The 25,456-nt window shown below is 36.3% G+C and overlaps 1 protein-coding gene across 9 annotated transcripts in view; it reads right to left on the minus strand.

The window, feature by feature from the left end:
* The window catches only part of LRCH3 (leucine rich repeats and calponin homology domain containing 3), a 121,067-nt gene that overhangs the window by 47,060 nt on the left and 48,551 nt on the right, over window positions 1-25,456 (minus strand). For all 9 annotated transcript variants that reach the window (XM_029939485.1, XM_029939483.1, XM_029939482.1 and 6 more), the window contains exons 2-8: window positions 18,429-18,573; window positions 16,174-16,300; window positions 13,087-13,192; window positions 12,139-12,275; window positions 10,532-10,641; window positions 1,739-1,832; window positions 645-765 (exon numbers count right to left, since the gene is read on the minus strand). In XM_029939485.1, coding sequence (XP_029795345.1) covers window positions 645-765; window positions 1,739-1,832; window positions 10,532-10,641; window positions 12,139-12,275; window positions 13,087-13,192; window positions 16,174-16,300; window positions 18,429-18,573 — 840 coding nt within the window. The remainder of the gene's footprint in view (window positions 1-644; window positions 766-1,738; window positions 1,833-10,531; window positions 10,642-12,138; window positions 12,276-13,086; window positions 13,193-16,173; window positions 16,301-18,428; window positions 18,574-25,456) is intronic.

The following is a 25,456-nucleotide window of genomic DNA, read 5'->3' on the forward strand; positions in this document are numbered from 1 at the left end:
AATTATAGAGAACAAACAGATGGTTACCAGAGGGGCGGTGGGGGGTGGGGAGGATGGGGTAGATAGGTGATGGGGATTAAGAAGTGCACTTGTTGTGATTAGCGGAAGTTAACATGTGAAAGTGTTGAATGACTACACTGTACACCGAAAACCAATATAATCTTAACTAAGTGGAATTCAAATAAAAACTTAAAAAAAAGATGAAGGCTCTTATCAAATGGATTTCTAGAAAACCAAAATAATATCTCCCTTATAGCTGGCCTTCAATATTTAAACCTTAGAATTTGCGAATTTAAACTAAGCAAGACTGAATAGAATGCTGAAATCAAGAGTCTGCCTCAGAAGCCCAAAGTAAAAAGAGCTCTGCCTGTTAAAGAGCTATTTAAAAAATAAAATAAAAAAAAGTAATTCAGATTATAATATTTTAAATACCAAAATAAAGACATCTTGGATTTAGATGCCCCTGAAGAACACAATTCCAGATGAATACAAAGTTAAGTGTCAAGAAGTGCATCGAATTCCTGGAAGTGGTCAAATAATGACCACAGAGAGAATACACGCAAAAAAGGAGTGGGTGTGAAAAAGACCACTTAAAAAATTGGAGTAATCACAAAGCTTTGGCTGTCACAAGGAATCATGCCTACCTCCACCATTTGTCACCGCTAAACTGCTGCGATTCTCTTGGTACTGGCTCTCTCTTCGTAGTCTTTGTTCTTTAGTAATTTCTGCTACTCGAAGAGGCAGATCTGAAAATTCATCTGTAGGCTTAAAAAAAAATTACAGTAACATTTAAACATATTTCAAACTTTAAACAAGATAGTATTTAAAGCATGGACATAAGAGAAGCTCACTAAAATTTACATTTAAAAAGAAACAGCAAAAAAAGTACTGGAGTGGTGGTGGTGATGGGTTTTTCAACAGTATGAATGTACTTATGACTGGTTAAAATGGTATACATTTGATGGTATGTATATTTTACTACAATTAAAAAAGATGAGAAGTTATATATGACTCTATAAATAAACATGAATTTAAAGCTCTACGCAGGTATCTGTAGGGATACAGATACAATTATGTACACACCCACTCACACATACACAAGCAATTCCAAATTACAAATGTGGGCTGTGGTCTGAAGTTAATTTACTTTGGAAAGAATGAAACAATGTTACAAATGGGAGGTTATCACGCTTATTAACAAAAGCTTATTTCATCAGTTAAGCCAATTTATAACTCAAATATTCAACCTTTTAATTTAAAGAGGGAAAGCATAATAATAATTAAACACAGGAGAAAAAAGATATAATTAGCTAAGAAAGTAATTTATCTTGAGCATGTTAATAGTCTTCACTAAGGTTCCTGCCTCATTACCCATCAGCCTATAATCCTATTTTCTCATCTTCCAGTACCCCTTCTACCACTTCTGCTCAAGCTTACCCAGCCTGGCAAATTTCAGGCTTCAGTTGTAATTGGCTCAGTTCCCATTTGGCTTTCCAGGACTTAAGCTCTTTACATAAAACAATGAGGTAATAAACATATAAAACACTTCGTAAAAAATGGCAAAGAAACAGATTATCAATTCTAGATGGTAGCTCTCTGTGGGAGTTTTTCTCTCTCTTTTGGCTTTTCCATATTTTACATAATGAGAAATTGAATCCACTTAAGATACTTTCCATTTTCATCATTTTATTGCCTCTTAGTCAGGAGTTAGAACATGCAGAATAGAAGAAATACTTACTTCATTCCCTGACCATCTCTTATCACCACTGTCCACACTATTGAAACCTGAATCAAGGGCTCCATAAGGGCGACCTGAGTACATTTCTTCATGGCTGCCAAAAAAGAGAGTCTAGCTGTTACTGGGAAGTTTGAGGTTTTAACGAACTATAGAAATGATCCCTGAAAGTAGTCTTAAGTTTGAGGTTTTAAAATTAACATTTGAAGGGCGCCTGGGTGGCTCAGAGTTTAAGTGTCCAACTTTAGCTCCGGTCATGATCTCACAGTTCGTGGGTTTGAGCCCCGCGTTGGGCTCTGTGCTGACAGCTCAGAGCCTGGAGCCTGCTTCAGATTCTGTCTGCCTCTCTTTCTGGCCCTCCCCTGTTCACACTGTCTCTCTCTGTCTCTCAAAAATAAATAAAAAACATTAAAAAAAAATAAAATTAACATTTGAAATAAACTGAATGCAATTTTACTAATAAACATTACCATGCCATTTAGTGATTTAACTTACTTAGAACTAAATGAACATTCTTTTAAAAGTTTTTTTTTTAATGTTTATTTATTTTTGAGAGAGAAGGAGACAGAAAATGAGCAGGGAAGGGGAAGAGAGAGAGACACAGAATCTGAAGTGGGCTCCAGGCTCTGAGCTGTCAGTACAGAGCTCAATAGGGGGCTCGAACCACAAACCATGAGATCATGACCTGAGCTGAAGTCAGATACTCTACCGCCTGAGCCACCCAGGCACTCCTTAATGGGCATTCTTTTAACTTTTTAATATGAGAAATTCCAAATTAAAATAAATAGGAAAATATAATGTATACGAGTATACAAATATAATAGCACTCATTCAGTTTCAAAAATATCAACATACTGTCATTCTTGTTTCATCTATGCTACTAACCCATTCACCATGCCTCCCTCCAGTCTTACTTTTAACAGTACTTTTTAAGGTAAAATTCATATACACTGAAATGCACACACCTTAAGCTATATACTTGACAAATGAATACATCTTTGTAATATACACCTCTCACACAATATAAGACCTTTCTACTTTGCCAGATAATTCCCACATAGCCCTTACCAGTCAATTCCCCTAACCACGCTACAGGGTGCTCCTAAGAGATGACTACTATTCTGACTTTTTTTTTTTTAAGCCTCAAATTAGTATGGAAGGCAGAATAAGACCCCAAAGATATCCAAGACCTAATCTCTGGAACTATGAATATGTTACTTTACATGGCAAAGGGGAATTAAGGTTGAAGATAAAAATAAAATTGCTAATCAGCTATAATCTTAAAATAGGGAGATTATTGTAAAGTATCTGAATGGGTTCAATGTAATCAAAAGGGTCCTTCAAAGTAGAAGAGGGAGGCAGAAGAGGAGGTCAGTGTGATGCAATGCTGGCTTGAAGACGACTCTTGGTCTAGAGTCAAGGAATGAGGCAGCCTCTCAGAAGCTCAAAAAGGCAAGGAAATGTATCTTACTCAGAGCCTACAAAGAATAAAGCTCTGCCAGCATTACAATTTTAGCCTAATGAGATCAAGATTTAGACCTCGAACCTACAAAACTGTAAGATAATAAATTTGTGTTTAAAAATTGAAATTTGTGGCAATTCATTATGGCAGCAATAAAAAAGTAATACAATTAATTTTACTTATTCTGAAACTCATAGAAATGGAATCATATGTAATTTTTTAAATCTGGCTTTTTTTGGTTTGGCATCATGTCAGTGAAATTCTTGATCGTTTTAATACCTTCAAATAGAACGGATAAATTATTTGTTATGTATAGGCCTAACTTAAAAAAAAAACCTTCCAATCTGCTTTTGAAAGGAGCTATATCATTTTGCATTCACTCAGCAAAGTATTTGAGTTCCACCTGCCAACACTTGTGTGGTCAGTCTTTAATTTTAGCTATTCTGGTAGGTGAAAAGTGGTATCTCACTGTAGTTTTAATTTGTGTCTCCCTGGTGACTAATGATATTGAGCATCATTTTGTGTGTGTTGGCCATTCATTTACCTTTTTTGTGAAATGTCCATTATTTACCCATTTCTAAATACATCAGTAATTTTCAAAAATACTTTGCTAAGAAGCCAGACACAAAACACTACATAATACTTAATTTCATTTATATGAAACTCTAGAAATGGCAAAACTATACTGACAAAAAGCAGAGGAGTAGTTTCCTGGGGTTGAATTATCTACTGTAAAATGGAACATGGTTGATGGAAATGCTATATATCTGGATTGTGTTGGTAGTTTCATGACTGCATCCATGTGCCTAAATTCACTGAACTGCACACTTAAAATGGACAGGTGTTATTATTTGTAGTTATACCTCAAGAAAGCAGCTAAGTCTGCCAAATACTTAGGTCAAAGTACATGTCCCATTTTTATAATTCTGTAAGCAATGTATGAGAGCACTTGGCTGCTCCACCTCCTCAATAAACATTTGGTTTTGTCAGGTTTTTTTTTAAGTTTATTTATTTAATTTGAAAGAGAGAGAGAAGGGGGCAGAGAGACAGGGAGAGAGAGAGAATCCCAAGCAGGCTCCACACTGTCAGCACAGAGCCTGACGTGGGGCTTAATCTCACAATTGTGAGATCATGATCTGAGTGGAGATTGAAGGTTGGATGCTTAGCTGACTGACATTCAGGTGCTCCACTGCTGCCAGTTTTAATTTTGTCATTCTAGTGGGCGTGTAATGATGTCTTGTGCCTTAATTTACATTTCCATGATGATAAATGATGTTGAGCACTTTTTTGGGTGCTTAGCGGTCATTGGTATCTCTTTCTTTGTTAAATATTTATTCAAGTCTTTGTCCAAGTTTTTTAAGTTTATTTATTTTGAGAGAGAGAAAGAGAGAAAAGGGAAAGGGGCAGAGAGAGAGAGAGTGAGAGAGAGAGAGAGAGAATCCCAAGCAGGCTTTGCCCTGTCAGTACACAGCCCAATGCAGGGCTTGATCTCAGGAATCATGAGGTCATGACCTGAGCCAAAATCAAGAGTCAGATACTTAACTGACTGAGTCACCCAGATGCCCCTACTGAACAGTATTTTAAAACATTGTATATATAAACCACATCTTCTTGATCCATTCATCAGATGATGGACATTTAGGTTCTTTCCATGATTTGGCTATTGTTGAAAGTGCCGCTATGAACATTGGGGTACATGTGGTTTATATATACAATGGAATACTACATGGCAATGAGAAAGAATGAAATTTGGCCATTTGTAGCAAAGTGGATGGATCTCGATGGTGTCATGCTAAGTGAAATAAGTCAGGTGGAGAAGGACAGATACCATATATTTTCACTGATAGGAATAACAGGAGAAACCTAACAGAGGACCATAAAGAGTGGAAAGGGGGGGAAGAGTCAGGGAGAGAGAGGGAAACAAATCATGAGAGACTACTGAATACTGAAAACGAACTGAGGGTTGAAGGGAGAGGGGGGAAAAGAGGTGGTGGTGAGGGAGGAGGGCACTTGTGGGGAAGAGCACTGGGTGTTATATGGAAACCGACTTGACAATAAACTATATAAAAAAAAAACATTGTGTATTTTTTTTCAAGTAAAGGCTTTCAGATTTCTAGAAGATACTGTTCTATATAATGTATACTCGATATATCAAGTGATCAACTGAGATATGCTTAATATTACTATGAAATTTTTCATAAAGAGAATTAATAGAATCTTTGCAACAAGGTATCATTTTCTTTATGTTCTTTATTTGCTACCTTTAGTTTCTCCACATAACTCGCTCTTGCTCAGAACTGGTAAGATTAAAGTGAGACAGACAGGTTTACCAGTTCGCAGGTTGGCTCAGGATTTTCTTGGTTTTAGCACTTTGAGTCCTGTGTCCCAGGAAAACCCTTAGTCACAAGTAAGCCGAGATGCATGGTCACCCCATGTATAACGATGGCCTTCAGGAGGCCTAGCAGAGTCCTGCCAGCCAGGCTCTAGTGGTGCCCTGTCCGGAAGCCCAGTCTCCCGGGTAAACCACCTGGCACAACATGGGCTCAAATGTGGAGGTGCCTCTTCCGTAGCAGGAACGTGAACTGTGAGTCAGTACAGTGCAGCGAGGGGCACAAAACATAACGAGGTTTCTAGTTTAACCGATCTGGACTGGCAACTTGGCCCCATCATTTACTAGTTATTATGTGACTTTAATTAAGTTGCTTAACTTCTCTCATCTTGTTTCCTCATCAGTTAAGGCGGGGGGAGGGGGGAGATTAGCAACACCTACCTCATTGATTTGCCATAAAGATTGAGAAAATACAAGCTAAGGATTTGCACAGATCCTATTATAAAGCACTAAATAAAAGTTATTATGATTATTTCTATGAAGAATGTAGCCCTCAGAGAGTATTTGCTGTTATATCAAATCACTACATCTGCTTCATCTGAGTTTAGTTCACCATTTACTGAATGTGACACAGTGTGCTAGATGCTAAGAATATTGAGTATGAATAAAGGACAATTATTGCTTTCACAACAAGCTCAGGCTTGCTGGAGAGAATTAATTCTGTCACTGGGGCTGCAGAAGCAGGACTTTTCTTAGTCTTGTTTACCGCTGACTTCGTCTTTCCTCACTGCTACATTACCCTAAACAAATGTTTAGTCTGTAATATAAAGTTGGTGAAAATCAAATCAGCAAAAAAGTATAGGTCACTATAGATCACTAGGGAAAAATACATGTGCCATTGTGTAGAACATAAAAGTTGTAACAGTGCAACACCCTTGCTACAAGAGTTGGAAGCATTTACATTTAGAAATAAAACACTTGTGACCTGTATAAAATGGCTTAAGAAGATTGTGTGTTGTTTTTATATTACACAAAAGTAGTTAGAAAGTTACACCTAAGGATTGAAAAGTACCCCAGCATTTAATCTGTACTGAATACCTAAAGAGCTACAGGATTAATAAAAATTCTCTTTAGCAAGACCAGACTCTCAGCACTAAACTAGTCCTAGATCACAGTAGACAGCTAGTAATTAGAATGCCTAGTATTTACATAGGACTTTATGGTCAGCCAAGCACTTTCAGAAACACGTCATTTAATCCTCAGAAATACTGTTAAGGTATCAACCGGGTAAATAAAGATCATGCTGAAGAAACTGAAATCCAGAGCGGTTAAGTGAACTTCCCAGTAGTACAGGCATCCTGACTCCATGACAGCATTCTGAATCAAAGTACTGCCCCCTACAATGCATTCTCACTAGTCTGTACCCCAGGAAAAGAGACATGAAGGTGTAACGTCCCATTCACTGCTGCATGAGAAGTTGAAAGATGTATTTTATCCATATGATATGTATATAAAATAATTTCTGGGACATTCTGAAATAATTACAAATAAAGTAACAAAACTCCAGAAAAAATGGAAAATATAGAATACAGATTAATCTAGTGAGCATAATGAGGTATTATTTTAGGGACTGGGAGATATCAGATCTATAATTACCAATACTTTGGAAGGACATGACATAATATTAGCCTTTACAATTAGGATACATTTCTCCATGGATTTAATCCTTTTATCTCTTTGCAAATATATATGTCTCTTGCCAGTTTTTTTAAAAAAAAATATGTAAGTTTAATGTTTTTAAAGTATTATGATGAGGATTTTTCTATTAAAAAAAAGAGGAGGCACCGGGGTGACTCAGTTGGTTAGGCATCCGACTCTTGATTTCAGCTCAGGTCATGATCCCAGGGTTGCGGCACTCAGCCCTATGTTGGGCTTTGTGCAGAGCACAGAGCCTGCTAGGATTCTCTCTCTCTCTTTCTCCTTCTCTCCTCCCTTCTGCCCCTCTCCCCTGCTCATGCTCTTTCTCTCTCTAAAAAATCCAAACACACAAACAAATTAGGCCAAGACCAATTAGTGCTCAAGACTGAGACCTGAACGGCAGAGAGAACCAGGTTCTGTAATTAGCACGACAGGCCTCAGTCACGCTTATTATTCTGATGGAAGCTGATGCTGCCTCCGTCTTCGGGCGCGCCTTCACACACACGGCCCAGTAGTCCCCACGCACCCCCTTACACTCCAATCTCAAAGGCAGCGGTAGCAGCTTATATTCCTATTTGCTACTTCAGGAGAGAAAAACTTTTCCTTACCAAAGATTATTAACTTCAAGGGGGAAAATAAAAGCTACGTTAATTTGTTGTACATCTTTCTTTCTTTCTCTTTCTTCCTTCCTTCCCTTTTTAAACAGCAGTTACTAAATTTGTTATTTTTTTAATGTTTTATTTATTTTTGAGAGAGAGAGAGAGAGAGAGAGAGAGAGAGAGAGAGAGAGAGAAAGAAAGAAAGAAAATGTATGAGTCCAGGAGGGGCAGAGAGAGACAAGAGGCACAGAATCTAAAGCAGGCTCCAGGTTCCGAGCTGTCAGCACAGAGCCTGATGGGGGCTCAAAATCATGAACCATGAGATCACCTGAGCTGAAGTTGGACGCTTAACCGACTCAGACACCCAGGCGCCCCTATTTGTTGTACATCTTTCAAGAGTACAGGACTAGAACACATTTAGTGAAAATTTTGAAAAGGAAAAACAAAACTTTTTTCAATAAATAATACAAAAGTTCTATGTTATAAGCAATTAACCAAGGTAGAAGGAAAAAGAAATTAAGAAAGAAAAGGACATAATGAATAGAGAAAATTTAAAAACTCTTGGCAATAATGGTCTGGGTCCACTCTTATTCTTCCCACTGTCAAAGTCATTCCTCTGTGCCTAGATAGCAGAGAGTATGCCAGACATAAATCCCTACCATCTGTCACAACCTCTTATGTCTTCCTTAACATCACATACCTGCTTTCAGTCTTCTCATAGGTAAACATGTTAGAACTAAGATGTTCTTTTTTTAAAATTTTTTTTAATGTTTATTTATTTTTGAGAGAGAGAGAGAGAAAATGAGCAGGGGAGGGGCAGACAGAGAGGCAGACACAGGATCTGAAGCAGGCTCCAGGCTCTGAGCTGTCAGCACAGAGCCCGACGCAGGGCTCAAACTCAAACTCAAAAACCACAAGATTATGAAGTGAGCCAAAGTCGGACACTTAACTGACTAAGCCACCCAGGCGCCCCTGAACTAAGATGTTCTTGTTGAAATCTTTTATGGGTATATATGATATTGGTTAATTTCTCCTTGTGTGCTTGTATAAATATACTAAAATTTGTATTACTGCTTAAACAACCAGATCAGAGCTAGTATTTTAAATATCCTTCATAGTGTCTACGTAAATCTTCAATCTAAAAACCAAACCAAAAAAAAAAAACCCCAGAATGTCACCATAAAGTTGTTTCAGATGACTTTAAGCAAAGGAAGGTTAGGAGGGAAATGACATTTGTGTGATCAAACGGACTGTTAATTCCTTCAGTGAATATTTATTGTCTACTGTCTGTGCCAAACACTCAGGTGAACTAGGATACAGTGGTAAAGAAGAAAGACACCTTCTGTGGCAAAGGGCTGGGATCAAGTCCCTTTGGAGTAATACTTAATTTACTTGAAAAATCAGATTCTGTATTTTCAAATAGCTTGAGATTACTCCTTTACACCATAATCACTTAAATATTTAATTCCAGTAATTTCTGATGAAAAAAATTTAAACTGTAATGCCTATATCCCTTTACTGGAAATGACATATCTAATATACTTTAGCATTTTCTTAATGAGCATCACTTACTGTATTGTGCTCTAACATAGTAATAACTTAAAATATTACTGAAATATGCAGGGTTCTTTGCATATATGCCTAATTGTGTCAAGTTGCTATCTTTTTAGTGTGTCTTAATTTTAAGTATCTTATTAAAATAATGCAATGTATCATATAGATAAAGACTATAACAGATATAACTTTTAAAACATGGAACATGAATACCTTTAAAGCCCCTTTATGCCTCTTTCATACCAAATCTTCCTCTTCTCAGAGTTAACCACTAACTTGAATTTTTTGTTTAGTATGTGTCGCTTTTTAAGTTTTATTTTTTCTTCAAATCACTTTTTGTATGTTTAATATGTCTGCTTTTACAAACTCTACCAAAACAGAAATTTGTTAATCTGTTTTAGACAAGGATACTGAGAAGCAAGCTCATCAGGACTGTGCTTTTATGTAAAATGTGACAGGCTCTAAGAGAAAGCCAGAGCAGTTCTCTTTTGAATAAGACCTTGATGGAGACATCCATTTTGCCTGTTCAAAGGCCTTCTGAATACTCTAAAACTAATGTTTCTTAAGATTGTTCCAAATGTTTGGGAATGCCAAGGAGATACCCGTCTAAGTCAGGTGTTATGTAGCCGAAGGAGTCACAGACTAAAAGGTCCTGAAAGTATATTAATGGTCATCAAATCCAATCTCTTCACCCCCTATTAAAAAATGAAGCCCAAAAAGTCTGAATGACTTGCTTTAAGTCACAGAACTTTTAACAGCAGAGCCAAGGTTAGCATTTAAGTCACTCAGATCACTGGTTTTCAACTTGGAACCCCCACAGGGGATATTTGGCAATATCTGGAGATATTTTGTTTGTCACTGTGGAGGGTGCTGCAGAAGCCACAAATACTGATAAACATCTTCTGAATTATAGGACAGCTTTTCATAACAAAGAATTACCTTGTCCAAAATATCAACAATAACTGAGACGGAGAAACCCTAACTTAGAAGTACACTTTGTCAATCTATGTAATCAACTGTTAATACAAGTATTCTGAGAAAGACAGTGTTAAAATAGGTTATTTCCTTTTAGTTAAACATCCAGGCAGATCTAGGGTCTAGTTTGATTCCCTGTAAGATGGAATACGTTAAATAAAAAAATAGAACATACTCACCAGGAGCTAAAACCCAAGGGTCTCCTATCATAATCCGGCAGATCTGGAGCAATCTTACAAGCCTGCATGTTCAGGTACTTAAATATGTGGACTTTGCCTTTTATACATATCTGAAAAAGGGAACAGATAAATGCAACCAAATTATTACTTATATGAAATATATGTATCCCTTTTCAAAGCATATTAGAAGGCATTTCTATCAAACATATACAGTGATATTAAAAATCGAATACTCACTACATTATAGCATATTTGTTATTTTATGCATTTACTTGAAATGTATATATGTATATATGTTAGATAGAATACCAAGTAAACTTATCACACTGATTAGTTAGGCACAGTCAGGAATAATTGACAATTATGTTTTGAATCCTACTTTTTGTAAGAAACAAAAGATTAAATATTAAAGTAATATTTCTGTTGACAGAAGTAAAAATATAAATTCTTTAGGATTATGAGAACCTTCTACAGTTATGAAGTTTACTCAGAAAGATAGTTGCCATCCAGAGGTTTGAACAAGACCAGGAATCAATTATAGAGTACAAACTCCACAGTGAAAAATATAGGCTGGTAAAGTTGTTCAGAATATAGGATGTTGGGGCGCCTGGGTGGCTCAGTCAGTTGAGTGTTCGTCTTCAGCTCAGGTCATGATCTCACAGTTCGTGGGCTCAAGCACCGCATCAGGCTCTGTGCTGACAGCTAGCTCAGAACCTGGAGCCTGCTTCAGATTCTGTGTCTCCTCTCTCTCTCTCTGACCCTCCCCTGCTCACACTGTCTCTCTCTCTCTCTCTCTCTCTCTCTCTCTCAAAAATAAATAAAACATTAAAAAGTTAAAAAAAAAAAAGTAGGATGTCTAGAATCTATATATGAAGCTACCTTATAATTACTTATTACCAGTTTCATATCAGTCACTGATAAACAAATGACCAAACTGACTAAATGAGGAACTTAAAGACTTTAGAAAATAAAAACTACAGGATGCCTGGGTGGCTCAGTCGGCTAAGTGTCCGACTTCGGCTCAGGTCATGATCTCGTGGTCTGTGGGTTCAAGCCCCTGCCATCAGGTTCTGTGCTGGCAGCTTAGAGCCTGGAGCCTGTTTTGGATTCTGTGTCTCCCTCTCTCTTCCCCTCTCCCACTTGTGCTCTATCTCTGTCTCAAAACTAAATAAACCAAAAAAAAAAAAATAATTAAAAATAAAATAAAATAAAATAATAAAATAAAAAGTACAAAAATGATGGTCAAAAGAAATGTACTGATAATCCTTTGTTCTGAAAGCCAAGTATTCTTATTTGTCTCTAGACATTTACATTGCCTACACTCAAGTTTTACTAGAAAGAAATTAACTCAAATTTTATTGGAAAAATTTCAAGGAAGAACCCTTCAACTTAAAAAAAAAATCAATTCAATGAAAGGAAAACCACACTCTGGAAACATTACCTGTCCTCCATCCCATTTATTCAAGGCTTCTAAAGAATGCCTATGTGTAAATTTATTTAAAAAAAATTTCATTTGTAACAAAAAGATAAATGCATAGGACTTCAAGTTTTAAGTTCACCCTTTGTCATAAAAGTTCACACCATCCTTCAGATCCAGTAGAGTTTACCTGTGCGGGAGGAGACTGTAGAGGGTTGTTATCTAGGGTGATCATCTGTAGGTGCCTGAGGTTCCGATAACAAACGGGGATTGTTGTAACTTTATTGCAGGAGAAGTCGAACCGTATCAAAGGCAACTCTGCCAGCTCTGCGGGGTGATGAGATGGAAACGAACAATGATGATATTTCAAAACCAGACAAGTTTTATAGGAGTTTTTAGTGAAATACAGTGAATTTAATGTATTTATCTCCATTCTTTCTTAATGATGAACTGATACTGTAAAATGAAATCTAGTTACTTACAGATGGGAATACTAATAAAAAGCAAGCTGTGTGACCCCTCACCGACCTAAAGAAACCAGAGACCTGATACCACAGGCCCCTCCCCCACACATGCTTTGCTCTCTCTCTCTCTAAAAATAAATAAACTTAAAAATAAAATAAAATCCACAATGAAACAGATAACATGTAATAACTAAACCATTATACCTTGAACACTGGCTGTAACTATCTATCATCCATCTATCTATTTATCCCAAATGTTTATTTACTTAGTTTTGAGAGATAAAATGTGCATGAGTGGGGTGGGAAGAGGCAGAGAGCAAAGGAGGCAGAATTCCCAAGCAGACTCCATGCTGTCAGCAGAGCCCAACACAGGGCTCAAACTCATGAACTGTGACATCATGACCTGAGCTGAAATCAAGAGTCAGAGGCTTAAGTGACTGAGCCACCCAGGTGCCCCTGTTATAACTCTTATATATTTTTGTCTTGTACCTATCAGTTCTGAGAGATCTTTAATACAAAAAGACAAATAATAATAAACAATTATTTCAGGACACCTGACTGGTTCAGCCAGTAGAGCATGCAACTCTTGATCTTGGGGTTGTGAGTTCGAGCTCATGTTGGATGTAAAATAAATAAATAAATAAAAATAAAACAATTATTTCACAATTTCTTACCGTCAGGCAAACGTACTAAGTGATTTCTTCTGACATTAAGGTCTCTCAAGGCCTCCAAATTACCAACTTGGGAAGGTATTGTCTGAATTTCATTGCAGCTCACATCCTATTTCAAAAAGATACAAAGTAATGAATTCTTCTAATATTACAAATTGTCTGCTTTAAACCATCTGTAAAATGAGGTTGGATAAAGATAATACCTATGGTCTGTCTTAACTGTAAAACAAAAATTATGACTCTATGTCCAAGAATAATTCCACAGTTTGTAGTAGCACTTAATTTTAACAACTTATAGGCTTCTGATTTTATAGATGTTATGTGAATCTACATTAATTTTATGAGCAGAACAAAAATTAAATGATTTATTAAGATGTGGACAGGAAGCTTAGTGATAGACCAAATGAAACTTTTAGTGAAAAAGTAAATTAGAAAAAAGTATAAAAACATCTGTTTAGGACAATATTCTATTTTATATATATTCTTTTTTTTAATAGTAGTTTATTGTCAAATTGGTTTCCATACAACACCCAGTGCTTCTCCCCATAAGTGCTCCCCTCCATGGCCATTACCCCCTTCCCCCCTTCCTGTCCCCCTTCAGCCCTCGGTTCATTTTCAGTATTCAATAGTCTCTCATAATTTGTGTCCCTCTCTCTCCCCAACTCTCTTTCCCTCTTCCCCTTCCTATGGTCTATTTTATATATATTCTAATTAAATTTGAAGAAAAAAAGCAGAACAATGATAAAAATTATAATGATAAAATTAACTGAAAGGAAATCCTATTTTCAAAATACCAGTTTACCTGCTCAAGGATATAAAATAAAAATACACTGAAGATTACTCATATCATTCTTTTTGAAACTGAAAATGAGGGGGAAATAGTAAAGTACGCATAACTCATTGGCTATGGAAAAAACAGAAGCTGCCCTATTGGCATCTGATCAAGTTGGTACCAATACATGTATTATGCAAGCCTTCTGGTATCTTGGTCAACAGCTTGATAACACGGATTCTGAAAACAGGCTGACTACAGATTCCAAGACTGACAAATTCAGAATTCCATAACTCTGACACAAGCTAGAAAAATGTATAAATCCATGGGGAACAGCAGGAAGTTGTCTAGGTTAATAAAAGCTACAAAATGCCATATTAACACTTAAAATTCTTCTAGTATACAAGCAAAAACAATGCATTAATAGACTTAACTATAAGAAAAGATCACTTATCAAAAACTTCAGACATTAATTTAAAAATTTCCCACAATAGTCTTAGAGAAAATAAGATTATTTCCACTTTTCCTACCAATTAATGACTGAAGTGGAATCAGTAGCTCTATTGTTGATTCCAATGCTCTGGACATCAAAGTTAAAAGGAAAAGAAGTTGAAAGGATAGGGAAAATAGAGCTGAGCTAGACGATAACAGTAATTTCTAGTATTTCTCTTGGAAAATGTATATCTTGAAAGACAAGTTTACCCTCACTTTAAAATGAAGGGAAAGAGGGGTGCCTGTCTGGTGCTGTCAGAGGAGCATGAGACTCTTGATCTTGGGGTCATGAGTTCCAGCCCCACATTGGGTGTAGAGATTACTAAAAAAATAAATTAATTAAATAAAAGAAAGAAGCAATAGGATATTGTCAGAACATGTTCCATCCAGTGGGAATCAAAGCTCTGGGATTCTTAATTCTCACTCTGACACAAACTATTTGTATGACTGAGGATATCATTTCACTGCTTTTGTAGAAAGCTAAAAGCTCCTTCTAGAAGACATATCTATTTTTTAAGTATTTAGGATTCAATAAGCGGAGAGTTTAAATGACTGGAAATCAGAATTTGAATCACAAGTAGAATTTACTATTAGTTCATATTAATAACCAGGTTCTGAAGTGGGCGCCTGGGTGGCTCCCTCGGTTTTTAGCTCAGGTCATAATCTCAAGGTTCTTGAGTCGAGTCCCACATTGGGCTCCATGCTGACAGCTCAGAGACTGGAGCCTGCTTTGGATTCTGTGTCTCCTTCTCTCTCTGCCCCTCCCTTGCTTGCGCTCGTGCTCTCTCTCTCAAAAATAAACATTTTAAAAAATTTAAAAAAATTAATGAGGTTCTGAAGAAATGCCAACAAACATACATTTTGGACTTAATTTCCTAGATCTAACTGCCTTTAAATAAACAGTAATCTAGTATCTAGACTCTAGATTTAACATATTTGTAAATTTTTACATGTGACCTTTTACATTCATAATCCACCTAAAAAAAAAAAGAGCTAATGTGTGGTCTAGTTAAATTATACATGTAATTTTTGTTCATGATGTCTATCTTTGTTAATAAACCTACATGAAACTATCCTCCCAAATCTCAATGAATGTAATTGTATTGGACCATTTCAGATACATGAAACATGGGCTCTGGAGTTAAGGTAGATTGGTTTAAAATTCTACTTGAGTTATAGACCTTTGGGCAAATTACGTAACCTCGCTAAGTGCTAGTTTCTCAGCTGTAATATGATGATAAGTATACCTAATTCATAATGTTACTGTGGTGATTAAATGGGAAAAGTCTCATTCCCATGCCCAGGACAGAACCACTAAAGAGTAAAAGGAGTGGTACATGGAAGTGAAGCTTCCTGGAAAACAGAAGGCAGTAAAGAATAGCTTACTTTAGAGAAGGAGACAGGTGTAGAGATAGCACTGTACAGCCAAAAAAAATAAGCCTGACCTCAGCAGTGCCCATCGCCCAAGAGGGGCTAATCCTAAATCAGAACATTGATGCCATTAAGATTTAATGTGAAAAACCCAAATGCATTATTAACTTATATTTCAAACACTTATTAACACAGAAATCACTTAATATTGGTTACAATTTAATTCTAATGGCTTTGTCTCATTTTATGTGGACCCACTAGACTTGTACTTTCAGTTCTTAACTCTGTGCTGAAGCATTTCAGTACTGATAAACCACCAAAACTTCACTATCAATACCTGGAAAAACTCAAAAACACACCTTAATCATGGTTCTTTCTTTACTACAAAACAGAGTATGGTATCACTATGTATATACATATACATGAAACAATAAAAAAGTAAAACATTAACTTACAAGTTCTGTTAAATGTCTGAGATGTCCAATTTCTTCTGGAAGTGACACCAATTTGTTATTACTAGCAATTAAGACTTTCAATGGTAAATTACACAAGTGTACTGGCAATGTTGACAGTTGGTTCCGACTAAATGGGTAAGTAGAAAAAGAATTAGAACCCACACTCAAGAAAAAAATTTTCATCTTTCCCATTCTATATTCAGTAGATGATAAATATTAAGTCATGGAAGGAACAAACAGGGTATAAGATTTGGGTTCTAGCTTCCATTTCCTCACTTATCAGCTTTGTGGTTTTAGGCACAATATTTAACTTATCTACTTTTTACAGACCCTCATCTGTAAATGGAGGATTTTAATCTTTCTCTACCTATCCTACAGGGCCCTGTACCATAAAACTCCTTTGTATAATGACATGCTACATAAACACATATTATTACTTTATTAAAGTTAATTTTATGTAAGATAAAGTAATTTAAAAATATGGTAGGGGCACCTGGCTGGCTCAGTAGTTAGGTGTCTGACTCTTGATTTTGGATCAGGTCATGATCTCTTGGTTGGTGAGATAGAGTTCCGCATCAGGCTCTGCACTGAGTGAGGAGCCTGCTTGGGATTCACTCTCTCCCCACCTCTCTCTCAAAATATAAATAAATAAATAAGTAAAAATAGGGTAGGAGCACCTGGGTGGTTCAGTCAAGTGTCTAACTTCAGCTCAGGTCATGATCTCACAGCTCGTGGGTTCAAGCCCCACATCAGGCTCTGTGCTGAGAGCTCAGAGGCCGGTGCCTGCTTTAAATTCTGTGTCTCCCTCCCTCTCTGCCCCTCCTCTGCTCACACTCTGTCTCTCTGTCTCTCTCAAATATTAAATAAACATTAAATAGGGGCACCTATGTGGCTCAGTCTGTTAAGTGTCTGACTTCAGCTCAGGTAATGACCTCACAGTTCATGAGTTTGAACCCCATGTCAGGCTCTGTGCTGACAGCTCAGAGCCTGGAGCCTGCTTCAGATTCTGTGTCTCCCTCTCTCTGTGCCCCTCCCTCATTCATGCTCGGTCTATCTCTCAAAAATAAATACAAATGGTAAAAAAAAATTTTTTTAAACCAATAAACATTAAATAAATAAACATTAAAAACATAGGATAGATGACTATCATCCTCGCCCCTTCCTTACATAAAAGGGTTATATACATAAAAGTAGTTGTAATTTACTTCTCTCATCATTATATACATTATAATCAAATGCACATAAATGATCCAAATCTATAGCTCTATAGAAAACAAGTGACAGGTTCTGATTTCAAATGTATCATGTCAGCTGAAGTAAGGAATCTTATTTATATAAAAACATGCAAAATCAGAGCTAAAAGTACACATCTATCATTAGGATAAAAGTAAGTTAAAATATTACTTATATAGATTGAATCTGCTAATCTCTAGGGTCAACTGGCCCCATTTTTAAGACCTCTTGCTGATTTTACTAATATAGATCATGAGCCTATAAAACTTTTTAAATAATTCTAATTCCTAGATATTTATCTTAAGGAAGTAGAAAAATAAACATTTACATACCAGAGCCTCTGTTAATACTACTTTTATCACAGCAAAAAACTGAAATAAACTAAATACCCAAGAGGGAAAACGAGTTTTAGAAGTATATAAACTGTACAATACGATGTTTACATATAAAAATATTTTGAGACTGTTTTGTGACAATGGGAAAAATTCATTTAAAAATTTGACTAAAAGCCTGGATCAAAAGGAAACTATCCCTGATAATTATAAAACTCAGATACAACATTTTGATGAATATTCTTTACACCTTTCTACATCTGCTCATTTTCTCCAATGAACATTTATAATTTTCATAATGAAAAAAGTCTTCCAAGATATGAAAAAGTAGAAATGAGCTAAGTAAATGCATTTACACATTCAGAAATTAGTACACAAAAATACATAATCACAAGAATGAAAGTATTTTCAGATCTACTATCCTCATCTGATACAGCTTATCTGAAAATCTAATTGGAGAACCACAGCTCTAAGACTGTTGCAATCCTATCAGACTAAGGACCCTTATAGCTACAAAGCTAACGGGAGAAACAAGGAGGACATAGGAAATACTAATTCAGCCTAAGAACATGTATCAACACTGCAGATATAAACAGATAGTGTAAATTTTATTGAAAACCAAGAGAGAAGTGAAAAGATCACATGAAACCAAAAATCAAAAGGAAGAAGAAGAAGAAGAAACATCCTTACCTAATATTTAAGAATGTTAGAGCTTGTAGGTTTAGAATTGCCTCTGGTATATACCGAATACAATTTTGGTATAAGTTGAGATTCTCAAGAGAAATGAAATGACATGCTTCTATGGGAATTTCTGAGAGGCGATTTCGTGACAGATCTGAAAGAAAAATAAAGTGTAAGGTTAATCCTTGGAACTTATTTTATTGAAATGTTAGGTAAATAAGCAGGTTTCATGATTGTTTGAATTCCCAAGAGTTCCCATTTTAGAGACTTGTCCAGAGTAAACGTTCAAACACTTACAAATCTACTGAAAAAACCATTTTAACATATGCCTCTACAGCTTTTTGCGGTGAAATACGGATTCTTTTTGAATCTCCATATACTTAAAAAATAAAACCATTATTTTTTGCAAGTAACACAAATTCTAAGGCATATTTGCCTACAATTACACCAAAGATCATACTAAGTATTAAATATCCTAGGAAACAATGAATCCCTAAAATCCACCTTCCCAAAAGCACAGAAACATTCTGAGGTTTTTAGAAAAGAAAGCAAAACTGAACAAAATATACTGCCCTTTTCTTTACAAAGATTATGCGGGTCATGTCAAAAGGATTCAGGAACCATTTTTGCTCCAACTACCCAAAGATGAGACAATTTGAGCTTTAATAAAGGTAATTGCAAAGGACTCAAATCTATCACATATATTGAATTATACTAGTTTATAATGATATCTCCTCCTCCCAGAGAGATAATAGAGAACCAATTCATTATCTTGTAAACTGATAAAGGGGGAAACTCAAACATTTATCTTGCCTTCCCTATATGAACTGTACCACTGAGTAACCAAACAGATCAAGAGAGGCGTCTTTGTGTAAGTGTTCTAGCTATAAATGAAAAGTAATGATAGAATCTAGAATTGGGTATTGAGGAACCTGGGTGGATCAGTTGGGTTAAGTGTTCAACTCTTAATTTCAGGTAGGGTCATAATCTTACAGTTTGTGGGATCAGCGCTGTGTCTAGCTCTGTGTTGACAGCGTGGAGCCTGCTTGGGATTTCTCTCTCTGGCCCTCCCTCTCTTTCTCTTTCAAAAAAAAAAAAAAAAGAATTGTGTATTAATGGCTATCTTTACAAAAAGACAAACAGAGGGGTGCCTGGGTTGCTCAGTCAGTTAAGTGTCTGACTTTGGCTTAGATCAAAATCTTGCAGTTCATGTATTTGAGCCCCACGTCGGGCTCTGTGCTAACAGCTCAGAGCCTAGAACCTGTTTCAGACTGTGTCACCCTCTCTCTCTCTGCCCCTCCCCTACTCACTGTCTCTTTTTCCCTCTCTCACTCTCAAAAATAAACATTAAAAAAAAATTTTAAATATCAATCAGAAGTTGTATGCCTCCCTGTAGAACATCATTTATGTTCTTGCCAGAAGGACAGAACCTGAGTCTAATCAAGCTTTTGCAAACTTTCAGAAAGTGCAGAAGACAAAGGAATGTGCTGAAATACAGTCACTCTATCATTATCCATTTAGACTTAGTTAAATATACTGTGAGATTCATTTGCCTACCGCTGTTTTTCTCTTCTTCTCTTCCTCTGCCCAATCTTAAAGTCTCTGCTGGCAATTATTTGGTGAGAATCCTTTGCTGAAAACTTTTCCTAAATGGAAGACCTGAATTCCTGCATATCCACAAGTATCTTGTTTTCACCATAAACATGTGAATCATACTTGGCTAGGTACAGGCACAGTCCCTCTCTTAGGAATCTGTAGACGTTACTTACTACCTTCTAAGTCTCCAGTGTCCCCTGGAGTAGTCCGGCACATATCTTGATGACTTTTCCTTTGTACACAGCTTGGGGTTTGTTTGTTTGTTTTTTGTCTCCCCATCATCTTCAACACTCTGGCCTGGAACTCAATCATTCTTTAAATCAGAGAAATGCTCCCCTATTATATCTTTAGTTGTTGCATCTCCTCCATTTGCTCTTTCTCCTTCTCCTCGAATGTTTTATTTACTTACCTACCTACCTACTTACTTGTTTATTTTCTGTTTTGGTAAACTTTTCTACTTAATGTTCCAGACCAGGAATTTGAGTCCCTGCCCAACTTTTCTTCATTTTTTTAATGCTACCATTAGAAGCATGTCACTTTGTTTCTCCTGAAAATCTAGGTTAATTTATTTTGTTTTGCCTATTAAATCTGTCACCTATCACTTCCAATTTCTATTTCTGTTCTATTTCACTGAAGTCACTTGTTCTAGTGACTAGAACTATAGTAACTAGCTTGTTCATCTTGTCTCTGGCTGCTGGAATTCATTCAAATGAATTATTTTCCTTTGCTAATCCATGGCTTGCCTTATCCTTGGAGCTCAGGTCAAGCTGCTAGAGTACCCTGAATGGCAGTTAACACCAAAATTGAGGAAGCATTCTCTGCAATGCACTGGAAGCTTCTACTCAGAGGCACAGGTCTTTCTGCAAACTCAAAAATTGTGATAGTTGCTCCATAGGTTTTTGCCTCTTGTTTTCATTTGGATCACAGTCTGCTCCCCAAACTCACATATTCCCTCCAGGCCACACCAGCTTGCAAGCCTCAGAGCTGCTTACTCTGAAGTTGGGAAACAGATCACCATCTGGCCAAAATGCCTCCCCATATTGTATTCATTAGGAGAAAGTTAAAGCCTCCTTAACAGAGACCATCAAGTACCTAGGACTAAAAATTTCCTACAGAATCACACTGTAAACAACCACTTTCTTACTATATGCAACAAGAATTATTTTTTTAAATCAATTCTTATTTATATTTTATTAGGATAATTTTAAAAGTGGAAGAAATGAGAGGTGCCTGGCTGGCTCAGTGGGAGGAGCATGTGGCTCTTGAGTTCAGGGTCATGAATTCGAGTTCCATGTTGGGTGTTGAGATTACTTAAATGAAACAAACCACTTCTGTCATTTTTTTGTCCCCAAACTAGGGAAGGAACAAAAAATAACAGCATGATATACACTAGGCTTAGATGCATCTCAACAAATGGGCACTCCTTAATTTTTTAAATATTTAGCAAATTTAAAGCTACCTAGCCACCTGCTCGGCCAACTGACTGAGCTACAGGCACCCTTCAATTAAAGGTTCTTATAAGGTCTTGCACTTAAACTGTATTTTTATTTCAATTTGGGAGGACAAGTAGCCACCTCCTTATGTTAACTGAGTAATTTTTTTACATGCTATAAATTCATTAAAGAGTCATTTAGGTCACTGATCATATTATGGAAAATATTGTAAAGTACTAATGGTTTATAAAAAAATATTTTTGTCATATTTCCTTAAGATAAGAAGTAATTTTATAGTCAAAGAAATGTGATTTTAAAATGACTTCAAAAAATAACCTTCAAGGGGTGCCTGGGTGACTGAGTAGATCAAGTGTCCAACTTTGGCTCGGGTCATGATTTCATGGTTTGTGAGTTCGAGCCCCGTGTCAGGCTCTGTGTTGACAGCTCGGAGCTTGAAGCCTGCTTTGGATTCTGTGTCTCCATCTTCTCTGTCTCTCCTCCCCTCATTCTCTCTCTCTCATATTCTCTCTCTCTCACACACACACACACAAAAACACTGAATAATAATAAAAGATAAAAAACCTTGAGTTTAAAAAATTATGGATATGTATTACTCTTAAAACTCTTTCTGGTTATAAAAGCAATGAATGATGTTAAACTTCATATATGCAGAAGACTATATAAAACATATATATGTTCGAACAAATAAGATATTGCCAGTATCCTAGAAGCCCCAATGGACCTCCTCCTAATCACAACTCTTTCCCTCTCCAAAAGAGAAACCAATCTTCTGATTTTAGTGATAAGCATTTCCTTGATAGTTTTAACACTTTGTAATTTTTAGTATTAGCTTCCTATTATTGCTGTAACAAACTGCTTAAAACAACACAAGTTCATTATTTTACATTTCTGGACGTCAGAAGTCAAAAGTAAGTCTCAATGGGCTAAAATCAAGGTGTGCTGGCAGGACTGCATTCATTCTGGAGCTTTTATGAGAGAATCTGTTTCCTTCCGTCTTCCAGCTCCTAGAGACGACCCACATTCCTTGGCTGCTAGTTCCATCCCTCCATCTTCAAGCCAGCGATGTCAGGTAGAGGCCTGATGCTGCCCTCTCCGGTTCTCCTTCTTTTGCCTCCTTCTGCTTTTAGGGATCCTGTGACATGTTAAGGATCCTGTGCATCTCTCCTCGCTCCCCAAATAGTCCAGGATAATCTTCCTGTTTGAATGTCTGCTGATTAACATTTTAATTTCCCTTTGCCATGTAACCTAACACATTCATAGGTTAGGATGTAAACATTTTCAGGGGGCCGTAATTCTGCCTACCATGTCTATGAATTTTTTAAAAGGGAGAAGCATACTGTATATATATTCATTTGTGACCTACCTTCAACATTTGAGATTTGATGGGAGTAAAAGCAGAAAAATGACCACCTTTAGCCCAGAAGGCTGATCTACAGCCTGCGTAGTTTTGATAAGGATCAAATACTGCTGGTTGCTATATTCATAAAGGGGTCTCATGACTGTACATCTCACATATAAGTTCTGAATATGAATCTGGTGTCAATTTAGGTGTTGCAAATAACTTCTGCCCACTCTGTGGTTTGACGTTTTACGGTCTTTGTGGTATCTTTGATGATGGTCTTTAATAGAGTATGATTTTTTATTAATCTTTTCCTTCATAGTTAGTGGTCTTTACAGTTTTAAAAGAAAACCTGCCCTACTCCAAGTTTAAAAAAATATTTTCTTCTAAAAGTTTTAGAGTTGACCATCACATTTAATCTACCAGGAATTGATTTCCTACTATGATATGAGGTAGGAGGCCAATTTCAATTCTTCCTTCAGGGATGCCCATTTATCTGAGTGATGGTTATTGAAAAGACCATCTTCCCTCCCATTATCTGTCAGTAACAGCTTCCTCATAGATCAGGTGTCTGTATTTTAATGGGTTTGTCTGAAGGCTCTCTAATCCACTGCACAACGTGTCCATCTTTATGTTACTATTACTAGTCTTAATTATTATAGCTTTATAATAATTCTTGGCATCTAGTGAAGTAACCTATTCCTAAACTGCTAAGATATTCCTGCCACTTTGTAGTTCTTCAGGTCTTTTATATCTCCCTATAAATTTTAGAATGGGCTTGTTTAGTTTAATGAAAGAACATGTTGAAATTTTTATTGAAATTGCACCAAATCAAACATCAACTTGAGAAGAAATAACACCTTTCCAATATCGAATTCTTCAATCTATGAACATCTCCACTAATTAATTAAAGCCTCTTTAATTTGTCATTAAAGTTTTGTGGTTTTCCTCAGAAAGGTCTTATACATTGTTTAGTTGCTTTATCCCCAGGTTCTTATTATTTATAAATGATATATATTTTTAAAACTTTATTTTCTAACATTAGTTACTAATAAATAAAATTGATTTTTATATATTAATTTTGTACCTGGCATTCTTGGTAAACATTTCTTTTTTTTTTTTAATTTTTATTTATTATTGAGAGGCAGAGACAGAGCATGAGCAGGGGTGGGGCAGAGAAGGGGGGAGACACAGATCTGAAACAGGCTCCAGTCTCTGAGCTGTCAGCACAGAGCTCTATGCAGGGCTCGAACTCACAACACGGAGATCATGACCTGAGCTGAAGTTTGACGCTTAACCGACTGAGCCACCCAGGCACCCCTAAACATTTCTTTTAGTTGATATCATTTTTCTGTAGATTTTTTTGGATAGTTCTAGATCTGTAATTGCATGTTTCTGTGAATATTGAAAGCTTGCTTTTGCTTTTCTGATATTTATTTATTTACTAACTTACTGAATTTCCTTACAATGCTGACTAGGACCTCCTGTATAATGTTGAATAAAAGTGGTAATAGAAGGTATTTTTGTCTTGTTCCTAATGTCAAAGGTTTTCTGTAGATATTCCTTATCAGATTAAGTAAATTCCTTTCTATTCCTCGTTTGCTAAGAGTTTTTATAAGTAACAGATATTGAATTTTCATCAATCTCTTTTCCTTCATCTATTGAGATGACCACAGGATTTTTTCTTTTCTTATATTAATATAGAATTAACTTTTTTTCTTTATTCCAGTGTTCTTTTATTCCATTAAGGTAGAACTGATTTCTGTCCTCCTCATTAAAGTTTTATTCTATTAATGTGAAATTAGATTGACTTTCAAACATTACATCTTGCATTGCAGATATAAACTCAATTTAGACCTTTTTATTTTTATCTTTTTATTATCATAAAGGTGTTTTATCCTTTTTTTTAACTGGACTCAGTTCATTAATATTTGGTTCAAGATTTTTGCATGTATAGTCATGAATACTCATAATAATATTCTGGAGTATTTATTTTCTCATACTAACTTTTAAATTTAATGTTTATTTATTCATTTATTTTTTAAAAGTTTATTGTCAAATTGGTTTCCATACAACACCCAGTGCTCTTCCCCATGAGTGCCCTCCACCATCACCACCACCTCTTTTCCCCCCTCCCCCTTCCCCTTCAACCCTCAGTTCATTTTCAGCATTCAATAGTCTCTCAAGTTTTGCGTCCCTCTCTCTCCCCAACTCTCTTTCTCTCTTCCCCTCCCCCTCGTCCTCCATTAGGTTTCTCCTGTTTTCCTGTTAGACCTATGAGTGCAAACAGATGGTATCTGTCCTTCTCTGCCTGACTTATTTCGCTTAGCATGACACCCTCGAGGTCCATCTACTTTCCTACAAATGGTCAGATTTCATTCTTTCTCATTGCCATGTAGTACTCCATTGTGTATATATATATACCACATATTCTTGATCCACTCATCAGGTGATGGACATTTAGGCTCTTTCCATGTTTTGGCTACTGTTGAGAGTACTGCTATGTACATTGGGGTACATGTGCTACTATGCATCAGCATTTCTGTCTCTCTTGGGTAAATCCCTAGCAGTGCTATTGCTGGGTCATAAGGGAGTTCTATGGATAGTTTTTTGAGGAACCTCCACACTGTTTTCCAGAGCAGCTGCAC

Source organism: Suricata suricatta, chromosome 5, assembly GCF_006229205.1.
Source record: "Suricata suricatta isolate VVHF042 chromosome 5, meerkat_22Aug2017_6uvM2_HiC, whole genome shotgun sequence".
Classification (NCBI taxonomy): Eukaryota; Metazoa; Chordata; class Mammalia; order Carnivora; family Herpestidae; genus Suricata; species Suricata suricatta.